General features: G+C 42.7%; 1 protein-coding gene across 2 annotated transcripts; it reads left to right on the top strand.

Moving 5' to 3' along the window:
* The first annotated feature begins 605 nt into the window (after positions 1–605).
* LIG3 (DNA ligase 3) lies at positions 606–15,860 on the top strand. Of its 2 annotated transcripts, XM_082776116.1 has the most exons (19): positions 606–1,260; positions 1,760–1,897; positions 2,756–2,953; positions 3,396–3,547; positions 4,392–4,558; positions 5,218–5,295; positions 5,410–5,578; positions 6,235–6,390; positions 6,870–7,001; positions 7,798–7,877; positions 8,315–8,402; positions 8,582–8,659; positions 9,317–9,440; positions 9,843–9,985; positions 10,831–10,905; positions 11,555–11,701; positions 12,782–12,956; positions 13,852–13,943; positions 14,804–15,860. In XM_082776116.1, exons 1-19 carry the CDS (start codon positions 744–746, stop codon positions 15,035–15,037), a joined length of 2,943 nt encoding a protein of 980 aa, XP_082632242.1. In that variant the 5' UTR covers positions 606–743; the 3' UTR covers positions 15,038–15,860. The 2 variants fall into 2 exon arrangements, 1 of the variants encoding a protein (XP_082632242.1); XR_014318850.1 differs by lacking the exons at positions 13,852–13,943; positions 14,804–15,860 and adding an exon at positions 12,320–12,416 and having other exon boundaries at positions 12,782–12,914.
* Positions 15,861–18,034: the final 2,174 nt, after the last annotated feature.

The following is an 18,034-nucleotide window of genomic DNA, read 5'->3' as shown; positions in this document are numbered from 1 at the left end:
TCGGGTCACCTGTCCTGGGTCTGTCCCCTCCCAGCTCTTACTGCACCCCCAGCCTGCCTGTTGGCAGGACAGAGCAAGAAGCTGAGATGTCCTTGGCTTGGTATAAGCACTGCTCTGCAACAATTAAAACATCGGGGTGTTATCAGCACTCTTCTCATCCTAAGCCAAAACACAGCATTCCACCAGCTACTAGGAAGAAAAATAATTCTGTTCTAACTGAAACCAGGACAACCCCAAACACCAAAACCCTCCCAGGGGACCCGTTTAGGAGCCCCGGCGACCCGGCAGCACCTCAGAACCGGCACGAAGGCGGCGCAGCGCTCTCGGCAGGCTCAGCGGGCCGGGGGGCATCGCCTCAGACCCGCACCAAGATGGCTCCGAGCCCCCGCCAGCCGCCCGCGTGGCGGCATCGCCTCAGCGCCAGCAGGGGCGGGAACCGCGAGGCGGCGCGAGGCGGGGCCGAGGGCGGGAACGGGCGCGAGGCGGGGCCGGAGGCGGGAAGCGGCGCGAGGCGGAGGGGCGGGGCCCGCTGCTGGGGGGCGTGGCCAAGCGCCGGGAGCCTCTCAGGGGCTGTCGGTAGCGGCAGGGCGCATGCGCGCTGCGCCCTACGGAAGCCCGGCGGCGGCGGCGGCGGTTGCGGGGCTCTGAGGCGCGGCGGGTGCGGGGCCCGTGAGGGGAGCGCCGGGCACCGAGCTCGGCCCCGGGCGCCCCCCGCCCCTCGCAGCGCCGCCGGCGGGGCCCGGATGCCCGTTGGCGGCAGGGCTCTGGCCCAGGCTGCCCGGCTGCTCGGTCGCGGCGCGGCCCTCGGCCTCTGCCGGCCGCCGCTCTCCTCAGCCGGCAGCCCCCGAGGCTGGTTAGCGGCGAGCGGGGCCTCCGGAGGCCTCCCGGGGGCCGAGAGGGGTGGTGGGGCCCGAGGGGGGCTCCCGGCGGTGGTCGAGGGGCCGACGGGGGGCTGGCCGGCCCCGGGGGGGGGGATGGCGGAGCAGCGGTACTGCGTGGACTACGCCAAGCGAGGCACGGCCGGCTGCAAGAAGTGCAAGGAGAAGCTGGTGAAGGGCACGGTGCGCATCGGGAAGATCGTGCCCAACCCCTTCACCGAGTCCGGCGGGGAGATGAAGGAGTGGTACCACGTCAGGTGCATGTTCGAGAAGCTGGAGAAGGCCCGCGCCACCACCAAGAAGATCGAGGACATCACGGACCTGGAGGGCTGGGAGGAGCTGCAGGACGAGGAGAAGGAGCTGATCCAGAAGCACATCGCAGGTGAGGCACGAGGCAGGGCCTGCGCCGCTTTTCAGCCCTGCTCGGTTTTAAAACGTGCCACCGACTGCCACACGGCCGTGCATTTACCCTGTAATCCTTGCTGATTTGCTGGTATGATCTTATAAAAAGGTGGGTAGTGCGCTGTGTCTGATCTGTGCCTTACCCCAAAGCAAAGAAGTAGACACTTCTAGAATCGCACTTTGTAATTTCTTTTGTCACAACTGACTGTGCAGAAAGTCTCAGTGACTTATTCCACATATAGATGCTTAAAGGTTCAGGTAAACGTCACAAGAAAGCATCAGTTTTGCTCCAGTTTTATCTTTTTTCATCTTTTTAGTAAGTTATGTAGTTTTTTAACTTCGTCTGTGAAATGCTCCTCCATCCCCAGTTGTTTTAGGACGTGTTTATACTCGTTATACAAGTATATCTTGTATAGGTTGAGGGATGTACGAGATTATTTCTGACTGCTGGATCAAACCCTTACATTGCTGTTTTACAGAAGCTACTTCTAAGGCTGCAACTACACCGAAGAAAAAAGCAACAGTCCAAGCTAAGCTCACTCCCACAGGACAAATAACCAGTCCCTCAAAGGATCCATTAGCTGCTGTCAATCCGAAGAAGTTCTCTGGCTTCACAGGTAGGACTTAAAAGAAACTGACTCTGAGAAATATTTTTCTTCCAATACCAGTGTCAGAAGTTTTTTAACTTGACTTAGTTCAGTCACTTTTTGCTTTGTAGAAGGTGGTTTAGTTTTAAATGTTTTTTATCAAGTTTGCCAAAAATTCTGACTGCCTTTGTAGGCTGTCAGATTTAAAAGGACCGATGCTTGCATTTCTAATATTCCCAAGGAAACACAGTTAATGCAATAACCCACATCATCAGACTGACTCCAGCACTATTTCTGCACTGGCTAATTTCAGTCAAATTGTGAGGGTACAGACTAAAGATAGCCCAGGTAGAAGAAGAGTTGGAGGTATGGGGAATATAAACCTGTGGGGAACCAGGCTCAGCTCTATTGCTAGTGGACTAAATTGTTTTGCGATTGTTTATTTTGATCACTAGCTTATTTTTGACAAGTGCTTGACAGATGTCAACAAAAGAGTTCTTGAAATTTTTTCCTGCGTTTTAGCAGTGATCTTAGGCAAACATGCTTCTGTGAAGGGGGAAGACCTATAAGATAGAAATCAAATAGAAGCGTCTGCTAGCAGGAATTCCTTTTCACCAAGGCCTAATAGTGTTTGGTAGAATTAAGGTCCAGAAAAGTCTGGTGTACTGTGAAGAGTATGAACAGTGGGGAAAAAAAATGTGGATTTTTTAACATAAATAAAATTTAAGGTCACAAATTTTGATGCAGCACCTCATTATTCAGTTCCAAAGCTTTGTCACCGTATTGGGATAGTTCTTTTCAGATTGCCTGGCATAGGTGCCCTCATCTTCAAAGTCCTCCCCATGTACATTTTAAAAAAAAATAAAATAAAATTTGTCTTTCGTCCAGCCAAGCCAAAGAATTCAGAAGATGTCCCCGCAAACTCTTCCCACAAGTCTAGCCTGTCTGCAAAAAAAAGTGATCCGAAGCACAAGGATTGCTTGCTGCGAGAGTTCAGGAAGCTCTGCGCCATGGTTGCTGACAAGCCTAGCTACAATGTGAAAACACAGATCATCCAGGACTTCCTGCGGAAGGGAACTGGAGGAGGTATGATTATTGCGTGTCATTTTCCGCATCTGAAAGCCCTCTCAAAATTAAACTTCCAAGTATTATTGCAAAAGCAAGGGTGAATTAAAATCTGATTACTCTGTAGTCCAAGCTGTTAGCTGTGATGACTTCTGAACTGATGCGGATTAAGTTTTCAACATGAACTGTTTTTTGAAAAACAAATTCAGATCAGATAAGAATGACTCAGGCCAGGACAGTGGCAAATGTTTGTAAGTGCCATCAAATTTAGTGCTGAAATCAGATTTGGAGGGAAACTGTGGGTGTTTCTCCTGAGAAATGACCTTTCATGTAAAGCAGAACAACGTGGTGGAACAGGTAAGCCCCAGCTGTGTTGTTTTTTCCCCAGACGTGCTAATGAGCACAACCAACTGTAGATGAATATAAATTGTGACAGTTTCTAATGGTGTGTGCTTTTTTCCAGATGGTTTTCATGGTGACGTGTACCTGACCATTAAGCTGCTGTTACCAGGCGTCATTAAAATTGTTTACAACTTGAACGATAAGCAGATTGTAAAGCTGTTTAGTAGGATTTTTAACTGCAGCCAAGAGGAAATGATCCGGGACCTGGAGCAGGTGAGTACAGACAGCAGTTCTCTTCATTTGTGCTGTTCAGTCCCCTGGTTTGGAAATTGTATTCTTCCCCCCCTCCCCCACATGAAAGATTGTTAGCTTAACTGCTAGAGTGGGAGACAGTAAATCTTTTCCGGTTTGTTTGTTTTAGCAGTTTTCATAGAGCTTTCTGCCACCTGGAAGCTTTAGAAAATAACATTTGAACAGAAAGCAAGACTTGAACTCACCTGCAAGTTCTTTAAAAAGCAAGACTAAAAAATCTAGGCAAATCAGGCTGCACCTGCTTTGTCTAGTATATTTCTCTTTTTAAATGTTTTATATTGCTTTTTTTTATCACAGATATCAAAAACTGACTCAATTAACAGACCTGTTCCTATGAGCTCAAGTTGGCTTATGGGATTAGGCTAGGTTTGTACTATCGCCAGTGCTTGGATGTGTGCATTTAATTCCCGAGCATAGGAATTGGTAATTGATTATACATGCTTCTGATTCCATTGCAAGATGAAAAAAGTTGGTTAATTAGCTAATGAATATAATTTTTTCTCTTATCTTTATTGCCTTGGTATATACCGCCTTCTAGAGACTTCACTAGACTGATAGAGATTCTTTGCTTTACAAGAGGAAAAAAAAAAAAAAAAAAAAGGCAGCAATGAGGTGATACTGGTGCTCTTACGTAACTTTTTTTGCAAGTGAAATAGCTGAAAAGATGTACCCTGTGTTGTGGCAACGGTTACAATTCCTTCATGCAATTGGAGCGTCATGTACGTGCCCTTTTCTACTTACTGGTGGTGTCTTAACTGTTCTCTACGTGTAGACCCTCTGACCCTCATTTTCTTTTTGGAGATAGGGAGATGTCTCCGAGACCATACGCCTCTTCTTTGAACAGAGCAAGTCTTGTCCTCCAGCAGCTAAAAGTCTCCTGACTATCCAAGAGGTAGATGAGTTCCTAATCCAGCTATCAAAGCTTACTAAGGAAGATGACCAGCAAAGTGTGCTGCACGATATCACTCGCAGGTAAGGAAAATAAACAGCCTCTGAAGGTTTAGACTAAAACTAGTAGTGGTTATCAATACATCACAGACTAGAACAGATGAAAAACTAGTCATAACCCACAGAAACTGAACTTCACATCTGTAAGCCACTATCTGTGGTTTGATTGACTCCTTGATCTCTGAACAGCATGGAGAAACTTGTATGGCTCCTGTTCATCACAGAGAGAATTTCATCCTTGTCTCTCAAGACATTGTATCGGTACTAAACAAATGGCTTGCAAAACTGCCTTAATGGTACTTAGCTGTAAATTAAATTGCTGTTCCTAAGTAAGTTGGGAAAAGTCTCTGAGCCATTTAGACAGGTTGAAGATTCTTGGTCTGACATAGCTTGTGTTGATTTGAAGCTGAGGGTATTACTAAACTTACTCTTGATGCGTTAACTAACAACTTTGGAAAGCATTTCAACACAGAGGCAAAATTAATATTGGCATTCAAATGTGAAGATGCCTTTTGTGTACTCCTGTGCCTCTGTGTCACTAATAAAATACTTACTCCTTTGAGCTTAAACTCTGCAGAAGGGAAGGACCTCTTTTTATGGAGGCCTTGCCCAGTTTCCTTTTTTCAGCTGGAAAGTAGTGCAGATGAATGTCTACTATGTCTGAATCTTCTCTCTCACTTCAGATGTACTGGCAACGACCTGAAATGCATCATCAGGCTAATTAAGCATGACCTGAAAATGAATGCTGGTGCAAAGCACGTGTAAGTCCCACCTTTTGTTGTGAGATAAAAAGCAGAAGTGGGCATCAGCCTCATAAGCCATGAGCAGCAGACCTAAGATTGATATGTTTTGTTCCTGTCCTTGATTTGTTAAAGGTTGGATGCTTTGGATCCAAATGCTTACGAGGCATTCAAAGCATCACGCAACCTCCAGGATGTGGTAGAGCGAGTCCTGAAGAACCAGCAGGAGGCTGAGAAGATGCCAGGCCTGAAGCGAACCCTCAGTGTGCAGGCCTCCCTGATGACCCCAGTGCAGCCCATGCTGGTAATGTTGGCTCCCCCGCAATGGTGACCTACTGCAGAGGAAGAGATGGAGTTCTCATAGACTCTGTCAGAGACTGTCACCTTTGGGAATCAGTAGACAAGTGATTAAGTGTAGCGCGAGCTAATGGTGTATTGCTGATTTTTAGGGATAATGACATTTTTAAAGTGTTTTCTACCATGGAGCCAGTATTTAGTGCAGTTTCAGTGATGCTGCAGAAGCTAAATCTTGACTTGATTTCAGTCCACAAGTGACTTTCCTTTGTTGGTTTCTTTGCTATCATCTCAGAAGTTGGTCCTTTCTTCTGAAATGCTGTAAGCTTTTTGTTGGATTGGAGATTTGTTTATTTTTTGTTTGAACAAATAGGAGTTGAATATTCTACTTCTGAGCTAAGCACACTCCTACCTAAAGGTGCAAGTTCTGTGCCTTTCTTATCTGGAGGAGATAAACACTGAAAAGCTATAATTACTGAGCATATTCAGACAATGTAAAGTAAATGACTAATTAAGAAAAGGAAAATCTGGACTGGATATCAGAAACCCTGAACAGAAAGATGTAAAAAGGACTTGACCGTTCATTCATGAAATTAGGTAAGAATTGCTTTGTTTCTAAACATGTCAGCCAAATTTATTTTGAACTTCTCTCTCCATATTTCTAAGGCTGAAGCCTGCAAGTCAATTGAGTACGCCATGAAGAAGTGCCCAAATGGCATGTATGCGGAGATCAAATACGATGGAGAGCGAGTGCAGGTCCATAAAAATGGAGATCACTTCAGCTACTTCAGCCGGAGCCTCAAACCTGTCCTTCCTCACAAAGTAAGCACCTATAAATTGCCCCATCTTTTGTGCCAGATTTTACCCTTCTCCTCCATAAACATGACTGAATTTCACAAGTACCTATAGGCAAGGAAGATACCTTTTGTTGTAGGATTTCTTGTTTAATTTCTGCAGATACTTGAATCTGGAAAAGTAACATTTAATAGAACTGTAATCAATTTGTTTTGGTGGCCGTTAAGCCTTGAAACTACAGTTAACTTACCTGCTTTCAAGTCCTCTTTGTGCAGTGCATTTGGGTTGACTTGATGCCAGCTGAGTGACTTTGTTATATTTGTTCGTCTCCTTTTTCTATTTATAGACTGCGCTAGTAGTCCGTGCTGTAGTAGAAAGTAAAGTTAGTGCAGATATGCATACACATGCTTCAGACACTTCTGGAGAGAACATCTGCATTGGAGTGAGTCCATCTCTTCAGTCAGTAGACATTTTTTTTTTTTTTCTCTCTCTTTTTCTCCCTCAAGGTAGCACATTTTAAGGACTTCATCCCCCAGGCTTTCCCTGGCGGGCAAAGTATGATCCTGGATTCGGAAGTTCTTCTAATTGATAACAAAACTGGCAAGCCACTTCCTTTTGGGACTCTTGGTGTGCATAAGGTAAAAAATAAATATAAAATGAATCCTTTTATAAGGATTAATTCATTAATATAAAATGAATTTTTTGTAGTTGGAGGCTGTAAGGCTGTTATTCTGCTGACTTAAACACACTAGCATGTGTTCTGTTATCACAGGCTAATTTAAGAGATCTGGTGCTTACTAGAGAATTTGGAAAAAAATAAGATCCCTGAGAAGCCTGATATTAAAGAAAAGGTACTGTTATAATACAATAGATTTGATATTAACTTAATCACAAGCAAGATAGCAAGAAACTTCAGCTCAAGATTTAAAAAAAGAAAAAAATAAATTAAAAAAACTTGGAAGATCTTGCAATTCTGTCATTGTTTATAGTTGCCCGTAGCAATATATAGCAGATGAGAGGACAGAACGATGCAGATATATGTGTAGTCCATATAAGAACGTCTAGATTAAATAGCATTTAGGATGAGGACAGTAAAGTGACAATTAAACTGTAAGTATTTCAAGTTAAAGGAGACATTAATCTGAAGTCTCTGGAATGCTTGTTTTGTTGTTATTGTTATTGCAGCAGTAGTGATGGATGTTAGCTTGCCCGAAGTCATTCGTATTTGTTTTCTCTGTCAATAGGAGATTAATATGTTTTATTTTCTTTGTGCTCTAATGCATTTGGTCTAAATCTGAAGCCTATGCTTATTATAAATAAAAGATTATAAGATTATGGGGATAAAAATACATCTTTTTTTGTTTCTGTGATTTTTTAAAACTCCATGCTGCTACGAGTGCAGATTTCTTTTAATTGATCTTAATTGTCTTGCAGAAAGCTGCTTTCCAAGACGCCAATGTTTGCTTGTTTGTATTTGACTGCATCTATTTCAATGACATCAGCCTGATGGACAGGTACGTGTCTGGCACAGTGTGAGAGTAAGTAGCCTGACAAGTTTCCCAGCATGAACTTGCTGGAATATGCTACCACTGCAGAAGCAGCAGTTCACTTCATGTGTTAAGGCTGCCCATTTACCCCTGTAAATTCAAGACAGCATGGGGTAATCCTTGCTGTGCTAAGGAACATCGCTATAGTAACTGTATTTCAGCTGAGCTCAGTGGGGTTCAGTACTCAGCTCATCTCATGTCCTCCAAAACTAAGCACACTCTTCTTATAGATTTCTATTTTTATATTTTTTCCTGGAGGAATGTTAAAAGAATTGATTGTCTGTTCTAGAACTCTGCAGGATAAATCATTTAGTTATTTAAATAACGTTTCTCACTGTTCATGCGACTGATACTTCATGTTGAAATTCATTGAATATCCTTAATTATCTATCTCTGTGTTCTAGGCCTCTGCGCGAGCGTCGCAAGTTTCTACATGATAACATGGTTGAAATCCCCAACCGGATCCTCTTCTCAGAGATGAAGCATGTCACAGTGAGTCTGTTAATTAAGACAGTACATATGGTGATCTCATAGGCTGTAGTCTTAGTACTTCACTGCCTATCAGTACAGAGTATTTTCTGTTCATGCATCTTCACATTTTCCAAGTAGAAAGCCTGATGACCACAGCAATTTGACGGTCTTGGTCTTTCCATAATTCCTTTCCTTTATAGAAAGCTTCGGATCTGGCAGATATGATCACCCGAGTCATCCGTGAAGGACTGGAAGGACTGGTGTTGAAAGATATAAAGGCAAGAGCCTATTTATTCTTTACTGGTGTATGCTGGGAATCGGGGAGTAAAAACAGAGTGCTCTGTACTTAAGTTAGGTTTGATCTGAGCCTTTTTCTGCTTTTAAGAGGTTTTAAACAATGCTTGAGGGAACATGCAGTAACTTTACCTGAATCTCAGTTAATGTCATTTCTTTCCTGAATTTTGGTATTGCTTTTTCTTTGTTCTTCTATTGGCTGTCTTCTGTCATTAGACAGAACTCCACCTCTCTGAATTTCCTGATGTCCCTGAAATTTCTTGAAGCATCATGTCTGTTTGTATGCACCTGTAGTGATATGGTCCAGCAGGCAGATCACTGAGCTGGTAAACAGAACTGCATTTTAACTACAGCTCTGCTACTAGTCCCTCATGTGACTGCACTGAGCAAAGCAGAGAATCACCACTTCTGTGAAGTGCTTGGAGGTCTATGGATGAATCATACAAGGCTGGGCATCCTTGAAACATTTCTGGATACTTGCATGTGCTGACATCCAGTCCAAGTTGCTCCTTATATATCTGAGCACTTCAGTGCTCTGGTACTGCTGAGTTGAATAAAAGCAGGGGCCATCTGAGGAGACAGGACATCATTGTTTGATGGGTAGCTTTCTGAGTGAGGGGTTCTTGCCTTGTTTTGCACAGGGTAATTATGAACCAGGAAAACGGCACTGGCTGAAAGTGAAAAAGGACTACCTAAACGAGGGTGCAATGGCTGACACAGCAGACTTGGTGGTGCTGGGAGCTTTCTATGGGCAAGGCAGTAAAGGTAAGTCTCTGGAGTTAGTTAGAGTCAGAGATCTGTCAGTTCAGAAGAATCTCTTGCTTTTTCCTACTCCAGGCTTCCCGTAGCATTTGGACTCCTACCATAAGACTGGTTCTCACAGTTACTGTCTGCCACAGCCCATCGTGTCCCAGGGTACTGCAAGCTGCCTGACTTCATTGTGGCATAGTTTGCACAGAAAAGCATTAGGTCTTGGGTTGGTCTTTTATGCAGCGTGAAGTCTCTCTGTTCAGCTTTGCGTATGTGCTGATGCTGTGAAGCCATCACAAACCCAAGGTCCTTCAGCTCCCAAAGATGAAAAACAGTTTTGGTTCTTTACTTTTCTCTTTAAAAAGCTGTGGCTTATCCTGTAGAAGATATGAACTCCTGTGCTTTCCCCTCCTACAGGTGGGATGATGTCCATTTTCCTCATGGGCTGTTATGATCCCAAGAGTGAGAAGTGGTGTACTGTGACCAAGTGTGCTGGTGGCCATGACGATGCCACCTTGGCCCGTCTGCAAACAGAGCTGGATATGGTGAAGATCAGCAAGGTGAGATGGTCTCTGGCATGGAGGCGATCAAAGGCATGCTCAGCAAGGGACTTAGTGAAAACCTTCCTCCTGCAGAGTTGCAATTGAGGTGCTGATTAAATGCAGAACTGAAGTGCTCTGCCAGGACTGAATGGTGTCTCAATTACAGCTCAACTGGGTAAATTGCTCTAAAAACCTCCATGAGAACTGAGATGTAGGTGCAGCCATCTCCTGAAGATGATGCACTGCCTGAGATTTGTACTCAGACACTGAGTGGGAAGCCAGGCACCATCTGGTTCCTGCCCAAAGTTTTATTGGGAAGAGTAGTGCAAGTACCATTTTTTTGGCATACTGCAATCGGTGAAGACAGTCACTAGATGGGGCTGCAAGTGAGAGATGCTTGTCAGGCTGTTGTCTTGCAGCTAGATAACCTGAAACGTTGGAGTTAGACTTCTTTTGTGAGTGACTGATAAAGGTGACAAATCTTATTTGTCAAGACCAGACATACAAACAGATTAATTTTAATATTTATTTGACATGTTGAAGGCCATTTGCATCAAGGTTGTAGAATTCTGAAAATGTCTGGTTTTATATGAATTACAATTGGAGAGTAACGTGATAGTGGTTTTATGTTTGGGATGACAGTAGCTGACAGATGTGTTGCAAGAAATTTTTGTGATCCTCTAGATGAAAGGAACTACTGCAGCTCCATGCACCTTGCACTGCAAGCTACAGCAAGTTTCATCCATACAAAAGCAATGAAATACGTATTTGCCAATTTGCTATCACATTTTCTTTCAGGAACCTCCTCTGTAGGACTAGGTTCGTACATGATCATAAGTGCTATCATTTTGTGTTCTTAATAGGATCCCAGTAAAATTCCAAGCTGGCTAAAAATTAACAAAATCTACTACCCAGACTTCATTGTCCCAGATCCAAAGGTAAGTGCTGACATTAAATGACTGTTTTCCAGCCCTGATATATCAACTTACTTTTTGTAAGTGTACAGATTGTCACTGTGAGACTTCAAGCTTGGAACAGGAAATTAAGTACAACTTTTTATCTGAATCTTGCATGTGCATTTGAGGCTAAGAGCTTCATGAGGAAATCATACCTCCAGCACCTCTGGGAAACACTTGTGCATCAAATCCTTCCCAGAAGTGAACTAACTTACTTTAAATAAGCAATTAAAGCACAGTTAAAATGCATGAAGCACAATTGTAACCCAGAAGTTGCTATTGTTTTGTTTTTTGTTTTTTACTAAATTTACCAGTATGCTTTGGGCTGTGTATGTCTGACAGAAAACGTGCTATTTATAAATTGGATTATGTATTGGCTGAGGATCTCTGAGTCATTGGAAGAAAGAAAATAGAAGTTTTTCTAAACAAGGTGCCCAGAGGGTGCTTAAAGAACTCTGTTGTTTTGGGAGGGGAGTAAAACCTTTTTGGGGGGGGAAGAGGGTTGTTTTTTTTTGTTGTTGTTGTTGTTGTTTTTTTGTTTGTTTTTTTTGTTTTTTGGAAGTATTGGAACACAAATTCATGAGAGAGCGCAAGAATGTGACATGACTTTCTTCCTTAATACTGTGTTTAGAAAGCCCCAGTATGGGAGATCACAGGAGCTGAATTCTCTAAAGCAGAAGCCCACACTGCAGATGGGATCTCCATTCGTTTCCCTCGCTGCACCCGCATTCGAGATGACAAGGACTGGAAGACAGCCACCAACCTCCCGCAGCTTAAGGTGAGTTAATGTGGTGTGCTTGTCTGCAGCATGTCCACAAATAAGTTCCGGCAACAGTCTGTATTTTAAAAGACAAATTCTGATAGGACATGTCATGAAAATACCTGTTAACTAGTGTCTCCAAAGGCATGGTACATTTTCTTATTTGTTCTAGGCTCAGCCTGCTTCCTGGACTATTTTGATGTGAATCTTATATTTTCATGGGGCCTCTTGAGTCTCTTGAGCTGTTGGGTTGTGTTGTGCACTTTCAGGAAAGTTGTGCTGGCAGATAGTTGTATCAGCTCTTATAACAGCCTTCATGGTGAGGAATTTCCTTCCTGAAAGAGGTGACCTTACTCTCTGAAGTGGTTATGGTCATTCCATTTCCCATTAATTGCCTACACTGGGGGAGGCACCTGGGAAGTGACTAAGGGTAGCCTGGCCCAGTTCCATGGCAGAGGGGCCAAATGGCAGCCTGCCTGGATCCCTGCTGCAGCACCCACCCCACACGGCTCCTGTACCTCCTTTAGTGATAGGAATCGGTTGGCTTGTTGCCATCCCCAGCAGTAAGTCAGCTGTTGATGAGCTCTGTTCTCAGTCTAGTTATTGTCATTTGGGCTGTCTTCACACTGCCTACAGGGATACTGACAGCAGATGCAAGTGCTTGTTACGCCACTGAAGGAAGGAGTGATTCAGCCCATCTGCTGTCCAGCAATCTTTTTGGCTCTCTGTGCAGGTAGGGGAGAGAAAGGTAAAATACCCTCAGCCAGACTGTTGCCTGAGTGTTGGGCAATGGGTGTTGTGTGTTTTTCAGTACAGGGAGCCAGGCACTGAAGAGTTAGTCTGACTTGCTCTGTAACAGGTGGTGAAAGTATGTATGGCTTCCCTTAATGGCAAGTAGCTGGGTGGAAAGCAGAGAGTTTGAACATAGTTGACAGAAAAATGGCTACAAAGAGGTGCTGGAAGAAAAAAACATAAGCACAAACACTTCAGGGGGGTAAAAAAAAAAAGGGAAACAAGAGGATCAGATGCATTACTGCTCGTGTCCAGTATCAGATTTCACTATGGCTTAAAGGTAATGCTTTGTTTCTGGTGGGACAGGAGCTGTACCAACTCTCCAAAGAAAAGGCTGACTTCAGTGTTGTTGCTGGGGAGGAAGAAGAGTCCACGGCTGGCAGCAGTGGAGAGAATGAGGGAAATTCCAGGTCTTCCACACCACACAAGACTACTAAAACTCCCCCAAGCAAGTCACCTGCAAAAGCCAAGAAGCCAGAAGGTAAGACAGTACTCCCCAGGGAGAGGAGCCTCAGGATATATTATTTGCCTTCTGTGAGATGCTTGCGGATCCCACGGCAGCTTTTACGTGCATGTCAGGGTTAATAAGCAAAGCTGATTCGACCCCTGGTTTGGCCGGTGTTATTCATAGCATGGGCTGAATAGCCACAGCTTTGAGTTGTGCTGAGACTGGGAAAAGATGCAACAGGACTGATAGGACTGATGATGCTGTTTAAAAGGTTGGTGCTCAGGCAACTCATTCAGACAATTAAAGCTCTCTGAAATAATGCTGTAAAGAAAAGGTATCTTGACCTTTGTAGAGCCTCAGTTATAGTTAGTATCAGAATTACTTTGGTGTAATTTCTTTAGGACTGCAGTCCCTTTTAATCTTTAGATCAAGGTCCTTAACAGAATGTATAAGACTGGTCTGAACAGCAAACCTGCTGCTCCTGTTCCTGCAGATCACGTGCCTTTTGGTTAGACATTTTTGGCCAAGAAACAGTATTTAATTTTATTTGAAGTTCATACATATAACAGGACACCTGGAGGGGATTTCCAGGTATTAGACTGCAAAGACATGAAACGAATTTGCTTCACCAGTGTGCTCACTGGGGAATAACTTGTATCAAATTTATGAGCAGTCTCAGAAAGAAAGTGTGGTGACAGCAAGACAGAAAGCTGAACAACAGTGTAGTCTTTTGGTGCTGAGGGCAGGAAGGTGCCCTGGGCAATTTGCAGCAGATAAACATGTCTTACTAGCTATGGTTTAATTCACAGATTTCCCAGAAAGGGGGGGAAATTTGCCTTTTATGTTTTTCTATCCTCGTTCTTTTCTGCCTACTGTTAATATACAGACAGTATCTAAGCAAGATCACAAGACAATTTTTTGTTTTTAGGCACTAAAGCAATCACTGAATCCCCTCAAAAGCCAGAGGAGAAACGAGGAGAGAAGCGAAAAGCATCTGAGATGGATGACAATGGAAAGAAGGTAGGGACAGCTAGGAAGCAAACACGTTGGGGTGGGAAGAAGTTGAAGCTGTTTCGATTGTCTGTTCACTTTTGCCTTCCATCTGGCAAGTCTGAAATCTTTCCAAAGCAGCACCCTAAATTAAAAGGAAACGTTAAGGCAGAAATAGCAACAATGCACCCTCTTGTAGAGGAAAGCGATTTCTGCAGCTGTTTTTCCCTACCTGCAAAGTTGACACAACTGGGTTTGTTACGCTAAAGGCTCTGTTCATCACCCAACAATGTCCTGCTCTACAAAGGCAATGTGCTGTGATTGCTGAGTGGCTGCTCTAGAGTACTACATATAGAAGAGATGGGAGCTGTAAAGGGAGAGAACCATCCTTTCTAGCTCATTGTGCAGCAAATGGTGGGAGTGGATTAAGAATCACAAGAGCTGTAATTATCTGATAAGCTTGGAGTAGCTATTTGCTACTTGATGTAAACAGCAAGTCCACTCCCAGGGTTGTTAACGTTCTCCCACTTTAACTAAGAAGCATCAGCTTGTAAGGGCAAAGGCATTAAGATCATGCTTACTGGACCACATCAACATCATCAGTAAAGGCAGCATTTGCAAGGCCTGCTAATGGGATAATAATTCCCCTTTGCAAGGGAAGCACTACTCAGTTGCAGCATCCAGCTTTCAGAGGAGCTGTATGGGTGTTTAGTCTTCTGTATGATTCAACAGCAGGCCAAAGTCTAATTTATAGACATCGTTCTAATCCCAGGCCTGTCCTTGGGGACTGCAAGTGGACTTCTTCATGCCTCAAAGAACTCAGTGTAACTTCCAGACCAATCTAGTGTTTTATCAACCTTTGTTTCTCCATCCTCTTCCCCAATACACAGACACTGCTGGACATATTCACTGGTGTGAAGCTGTACCTATCGCCCTCGGTGAAGGATTTCAACAAAATCCGTCGCTACTTCATAGCCTACGATGGTGATCTTGTGCCAGAGTTTGACACAGCCTCAGCAACGCATGTTATAGGGGACATTGATGAGAATCCTGGTGCTAAGCGTGTATCTCCCAAATGGATCTGGGAATGCATCCGCAAACGGAGACTGGTAGCCCCATGCTAGCAATCTGGGGCAGCTGACTGGTCTTAACACTGCTACACTTCAGGAACTCCCTGAAGGGAACAGCTGAGAACTAGGTAGGTGGAAGAAAGGGTGAGATTCCTCTGTGGGGATGTAATGGAAATGAAATGCTCAAGTCCATCAGAGGTAATTCTCAAGATCCATAGCAGCTATATGGAATTAATTAAAACAACTCTGAGGGACACTACTGCTGAGTCCATTTTTCTGCCCATAATGTAGACCAATGCACTTAATATCTAGGTGCTGGTTTCATTTCCGTGGGTTTTTAAAGTTTGGGTATTTTTATAAATAAAGCAATAAAACTGAAATAGCTTCTCCTTTGCTGTCAGGACATCTTTTCTAAAGGTTCTCCTCTTATCAGGACAGGATACCAGACCACCAAATATTTGAAACTGTACGTTGTAGTGCCAGGATAGTTGTGCTGCATGGCTACAACTTACACAAAGGACACATCCTTCAGCTGGTCTGACTTTTATTTTTCCCCGTCTTGTAACATTCAGCACAGATCTATAATACAGTAGCAGTTTATACTTCTGCATGGGTTTCGTATTAAAAAATGAGGTACCAAATAAGCTTTCCTTACAACACTTGGTGCAACGTTATCTGATCATCCTCTTGGAGTATTTGTTTTTTAGAACAAGTTACTTGAATTTTGCTCTTCAAGTTTCAATTAATAAAATTGAGACAGGAATTCTACCATCTGGATGTCAGAATAGTTGAGACCTTCTTAACTGAAGCTGTTTAGAACTACTCTAAGTACTTGAATATTAATTATCAATAAATTAAAATCAATTTTTAAAGCCTGTTTTGCATATGATGATGTGTACTTGCTGGATAAATATGCATGAGCTCCGAAGATGTAGGCTCAGACTGCGTGTGTATGTATAGTAGATGCAAGTTGACCAGCTTATTTCCTCTCCATTGCCTTAGTTTTGAGGGTTCAGAGACAACTTTATGAATATTACAAAAGAGAAAGCAAAGATGAAGTTAGGGTTCTCAGTTATTTTTCTCCCCTTCAATATCTACGTACTTGTTTGTATCCCACTCTATAATGGTATTTAATCATAGTGTATCCCAAGCTTTTTCTGGTTAAGAATCAGAAGTAACTCTGCTTTGTCCTAGCTTGTTGGCAAGAGAAGCAGAAAACAAAGTTAACTAAATCACATTTCAAGTTTATTATAAAATTATAAAGCAAACTTCTGTACCAAAACTAGTAGGTTTAACCATTGTAGTACCAAGAGGATTTTTTTTTAATAGAGAAAAACATGCCATTTCAAGTAGCATATTAACTTTAAAATATTTAAACCATGTACAGTGTACATAAAGGACATAAATATTTCCATTTACTTTATTAGTTTAGATCATTATATTCCTTTGGATTATTAATCACTTTCTTCCAGATTTTGATTTCCCTTTAAAAACAAGTCAGTCATATCCATGAAATAGAAAGCATTTTTGCAAGGGAAAGAATGTAGTCCAAAAAAAAAAAGTTTTTCCCTTCAGAAAGCACACTTCAGACTCAGGGTGGGTATATCTTATCTTCTCATTGCTAAAATTTCAACCACTGATGTGCAACTTGATTTATCTGTTGTAGAAAATAAACCTACTCTCTACAATAAAAGTAGATCTGTCCACAGGAGAATAATCTTCCTGTTAAATACCCCCCAGTCCTGAGTTTATTGAAAAAGGACGTGAATCTTCACAGTGAATTTACTAATGAGGCTGTTCAAAGCTTTGTATGTATATTACTGTACCTCTTAAAGAGTAAATACAGTTAATGCTTACCTGCATTTTTTTTTTAAACCATGATGCATTGAACTGTATCAGTTCTCTTCTCATGCTGGAAGCTGTTAAACCTTAAGCCAAAGGTTAGAGAACAACCTGAACAGGGGAAGAGGTAAAACTCAGCATTTTCATTTAAATAAGCCTCAGCAGCTCTTATTTTTATCAAGTTTAGAGGCCACCTCAATAGTGCAGAGGTTCTGTTAACTACTGAGTGACAGACTTCTTTGTCTTAAGTGCTTAACTTCTACTTGCAAAGTAGAGACCCTCCACTCTGTGCCTGTTGAGAAGTGAGTTGCTACTCCTGTGATATTCATGTTAAATATTACAACAGTTTAATTTACTGTTAACTCATTCCCACTTACTGCAAAAGTAGAGGGCTTTGGTGATTATTTCTATAACTGCACTTCCCAGGATTCCAGAGGCTTTAAGTCAACACTTGTTTTTATGCTCTGTTGACACCCATGCAGTGTGTTTGAATGCTCAATGATCATCAGAGCATAAAGGGGAAAGTTGGATAGGAAAGAACTGCAGCAGAAGGTACTCAACTTCACACATTGCTTGAACTGAGTATGTAGTGCCACAGTGGCTGAAAAATTAAGGCATCAAGATTCTGAAACTTACACATTACCAGCCACAGGGACAGGCTACTTGCACTGAGGGAAAATAGGTTAGTTACAGTTTGCTTTAGTAAGGCTTCCAAAGAAACATGCTTTTCACGCGGATAGCTCTAATATTTTGTGATTGTCACCTGTCAGACCACAAAGTCTCTTATCCACCCTCACAAACAAAGATCACAAAATAAATTGTTCTTACTAAGCAGGCTTAATGCAAGAGAACTAAAACTGAAAAAAGGGAAACTGATTAATACACAGAAGCCTCTGCAGTTCACTTCTGCTCATTTTATTGACTCAGGGAAAATAAAGTTTGCCTCTGCTTTCTTCCAGGTCTCTTCTAAAAAGAAAGTCACCTGTACTTAAATATGATTGTGTAGCAATAGAACTCATACACTTCAGCTGTATGTTTTCCTCACAAAACCAGAAAGACATAAGCCTTAGCTTCTTAACTCCTTAATCACAGGAATTCAGTTCAATTTTAAAGCAACTACTGGCATATATTGTAAGGAAGCCTATGAATCCAACAAATCAACAGCAGGCAAACGAGATATTCCCATCCTAGTGGCACAGAAAAAAAAAA

The sequence above is a fragment of the Aythya marila genome (assembly GCF_965140915.1).
Source record: "Aythya marila genome assembly, chromosome: 20".
Lineage (NCBI taxonomy): Eukaryota > Metazoa > Chordata > Aves > Anseriformes > Anatidae > Aythya > Aythya marila.
The sequence above is the reverse complement of the archived record's forward strand: the minus strand, read 5'-3'. Positions and strand labels throughout refer to the sequence as shown.

Excerpts from the sequence above, each read along its gene's own strand:
- LIG3 (XM_082776116.1), top strand. The coding sequence starts at position 744 with ATGCCCGTTGGCGGCAGGGCTCTGGCCCAGGCTGCCCGGCTGCTCGGT. Across the intron at positions 5,296-5,409 it reads AATGCTGGTGCAAAGCACGT|GTTGGATGCTTTGGATCCAA; the intron begins GTAAGTCCCACC and ends GATTTGTTAAAG. Across the intron at positions 9,441-9,842 it reads CTATGGGCAAGGCAGTAAAG|GTGGGATGATGTCCATTTTC; the intron begins GTAAGTCTCTGG and ends CCCCTCCTACAG.